Source organism: Benincasa hispida, chromosome 10 (assembly GCF_009727055.1).
Source record: "Benincasa hispida cultivar B227 chromosome 10, ASM972705v1, whole genome shotgun sequence".
Classification (NCBI taxonomy): Eukaryota; Viridiplantae; Streptophyta; class Magnoliopsida; order Cucurbitales; family Cucurbitaceae; genus Benincasa; species Benincasa hispida.
The window spans coordinates 34226078-34229966 of record NC_052358.1 but is presented as its reverse complement, the minus strand read 5'-3'; the positions used below and the strand labels follow the sequence as shown (position 1 = coordinate 34229966).

The 3889-nt window shown below is 28.1% G+C and overlaps 1 protein-coding gene across 1 annotated transcript; it reads left to right on the top strand.

Moving 5' to 3' along the window:
* Positions 1 to 2103: 2103 nt before the first annotated feature.
* LOC120089037 lies at positions 2104 to 2553 on the top strand. The gene has a single exon (XM_039046469.1). It carries the CDS (start codon positions 2104 to 2106, stop codon positions 2551 to 2553), a length of 450 nt encoding a protein of 149 aa, XP_038902397.1.
* The last annotated feature ends 1336 nt before the right edge of the window (positions 2554 to 3889 follow it).

The following is a 3889-nucleotide window of genomic DNA, read 5'->3' as shown; positions in this document are numbered from 1 at the left end:
GATGACCAAGCACTTCTCTATTTTGCAAGACTTTTATTTGATTCTCTCCTGAAAATTACAAATTCATAGTTGGTACTAAATTTTAGTATCAATGGTTGTTACAAATTACACACTCAAACTTTTAATTCAATCAATCATTGATCTAAACTTATAAATGTTTTCAATTTTTTTAATACAAATAGGAGTATGAAGATATGAAAATTCAACTTCAAATCTAGGAGGCGTACACAACAAAATGTTGCAAAATACATAAACCATCTATATACAAATACTACGAGGCTTATTGTTACAATTCAACTCTTAAATGAAAATATAACAATTTAATGCATTTTTAAACGTTATATGGAAAAAAGAAAAAAAAAACTTCCATATCAATATTGAGCCATCTCAATTTTAAACTAAAAATGATTAAAAAAAAAACATATATATATTTAAGTTCAATTATAATATATCTATCGATTTTAAAAAAAACATATATTTTTTAAGTGGTCATAATTCAATTGACATCAAACATGTACAATAACCTAGATTACAGGTTTTGTCTCCAATGCATAATTATCAAATGTCTGATCTATAATTTAGGACCAATTATGAATTTTGCAATAAAGAGATTAATTGCAATGAATTTGCAAATTTAGGTAGTAATTACTCAATTCAAAGGTTTGAGATTTGAGAGGATGATTGTAATAAATTATGGACATGCACAATCAACTATTGTATTTGAAAACAATAATCATATAACTGAGGAGTGATTTTCGCTACGTTCAAAATAAAAAATATATATAAATAATAATTTAACGAATAATCACATCTCTAAGAGAGAAAATAGATGGACTTGTAAAATCTTATTTTATAATTACGAGAAAATAAAATATTCTAAGAAACTACACAACCAAGTCATCTACAATACTAAAATTTTTAAAAAATTAAATAAATAAATGAATAAAAAGGAAAGTCATGTATGCTCTAATCTGATAGTGATAAATAAATATAAAATAAGGAAATTGATAAAGCTATGTAACACATGGGGGAGTTAATTAAAAAGTTGATTAAGAAACACTTAAATTAAATCCAAAGCCAAACAGTCCAAGTTAAGAGCAAGGGAGCCGTTAGAGTGCACGATATAATGAAGGAGGGAACGACGTTGCGTTTTGTGCTTTGCTTATCTGTCGGTTAACGCGGCGCAAGAACCGATGTCTCATGTGCCTTTATCCTTCTACGGAAATGGTCACAATTAACATCCAACAAAAGTTTTTTTTTTTTCTTTTACAAAATTTATTTAAATAGTTTTTTTTTCCGGTTCATCTCGATTTAGGTTGATATAGATAAAAAAAGATTAAGGTCTGTTTGACAATGATTTGGCTTTTGAGTTTTTGTTTTTAAAAATTAAGTCTATAAAAATTATTTCAAAAATAGTTTTTAAAATTTGTTTTTCATTTGGAATTTGACTAAAAATTCAATCATTGTTTAAATACAAATCATGGTAAAAAATGAGATGAACTAAACTCAATTTTCAAAAATAAAAAACGAAAAACTAAATAATTACCAAACGAGACCTAGATTTTTCATCTTATCAAATGTTTTTTTACTTTTTTTTATGAAATCTCGACAAGATTAAGGTCAATATTCTATATATAAATTTGGAGAAATTTTGAAAAGATAAATTTTGTATAATATTTGAAAAAATTAATAGAATCATGATGTTAATTCTACTGAAATTCTAAAATAATTGATAAGATGATAAGATTGGAAATTTATCAAATCTTAAAAGGATGATCTCGATGTTAATCGTGTGCAAGATTTTAACAAAAAAATTCAAAATAATTGATATAAAGATAAGATGTGAAAGTCAAATTTTTTATCCAATTTTTCAAAGGTCGATTTTTTAGATGGATCGGAAAAAACTATTTCAAATAAATTTTCTAAAAATATGTGAATTCTGAAGGATAGAAATATTTTAGAGTTATTTTCGACGATCTCTCTCCCCTCTATAAATTCACCTCCCTCCATTTTCGCTCTCTAATATCTCTCGATTTTTCTCAAAACAAAATCAGTACAGATTCAGTGAAGAATCGATTCGATTTTCTAATCTCTACTAACTCTATGGGGAATAACTGTTTCAAAAGCAACAAAGTGATGGCGCAAGACGAGCCTGAAGATCTTTTGCCTCCGATTGAAGCTAAGAAAGTTGAGGAAAAACCGCGGCCTGGATCGGCGATGGCGAAGCCGAAGACGGCAGAGGCCAGAACCGGCGGTGCGAGTAAGAAGGTAGTGAGGTTTAAGCTACAAGAGGAAGAGGAGAAAAATTCCGGCGATGGTGGAGTATTGAGGATTAAAGTGGTGATGTCTCAGAAAGAGTTGAAACAGATGTTGAAGGATAGAGAGAACAATTCGTGTACATTGGAGGAATTGATTACTGAATTGAAGGTGAAAGGCAGGACGACGATTTCAGATGGAAGAATCGATGCAGTTGAAGATGAAAATGGACGCTGGAAGCCGGATCTGGAAGGTATTCCTGAAGGTCCATTAATTAAAATGTCTCTCGATCGATGATGATCTCTGTTTTGCTTCTCTTAACAAATCTAAAATATTATAGTGTAGTAGTGTGTTATTTGATCACCAAAAACTGTCATATCTGTGTGTGATTCGAAGGTTCAGTTGTGTGAGTTTGAAGAACAATATATGATGTATATTAAGTAAATTTTGTACTTATAGTTACATTTTTTAGATGGATTATCAGATTGATGTATGAAATTTTTTCTCCTCCGTTGATCAAAGTATTATAACTACTTAATTCTGAATTTGGTATTCTCTTCTCTTCTCTACATCTTATAGTATTATTTATTTATTTTATTCACAGCAAACGAATATTATAATAAATTATAAATTAAATATCAATATAAAAATAATTGAAATGATAATCTAAATTACACAAATTTAGTATCAATTTATCTAAACATCATAACTAATCTTTCTTAATTGAAAATTAAAAATAAATCAACACTATTTTTCTATTTTATTTCCTCTCATGCATGATTTTTCTCTAAAAGATCTAACTATTATTAACTTAATGGGATTAGAGAGAGCACAGATGTGAACGGGAATGAACAGTTAACTGTAGAGCTAGCTTTTCTTTTTTTTCTTTTTTCTTTTTTATTCTTTTTTTTGGGGGGATAAAAACTGTAACGCTAGCTTAATTTGTAAGATATTTCACAACAAATTAATTAGCTTTTCTTCTCTCTTTCGAATTTTTTTTTGAAATAATGTTTTTTTAATAAATAATGACAAAAATAGGGTTGGAGGGAAATAATTTCTAGGAAAGTATTAACAAAATTAGGGGGAATGAAATCGTGTACCGGATACACGATTTTCATGTGGCATACTCATGTACGAGCTACACGAGTACCGTTTAATCCGGTCAACACTACGTCGGCTGATTGGTTGACCGGTCTTATAATTTTTTTCTTTTTTTTTTTTAAGTTTGTTGACTATTGTTTTTTTAATTGTTAAACTTAATTATATATTTAATCTACAACGAAAACATCTTGCACTCATATTAAAAAAATATATCATGATATTAAAGAATATTTACAATTAGTTCTTTAATTTACAATTTAAAAATGATACAAGGTGGGATTTAAAAATGACCACCTGGCCCTTACCCTAAATATTAAACAATATTCATATCATATATATGGAAAATGTCTGATTTTAAATCTCAAAATTATTTTGTACAATAAAAAAAAAATATTAAACAATATTCATATCATATATATGGAAAATGACTGATTTTAAATCTCTTACCATGTAGTAATAGTAAGGCTGTGATAAATCGCCTCGTGATCGAATTGTATCAGGGAAAGTAGTCGTCTAATACAGCTGACTCATT

Excerpts from the sequence above, each read along its gene's own strand:
- LOC120089037 (XM_039046469.1), top strand. The coding sequence starts at position 2,104 with ATGGGGAATAACTGTTTCAAAAGCAACAAAGTGATGGCGCAAGACGAG.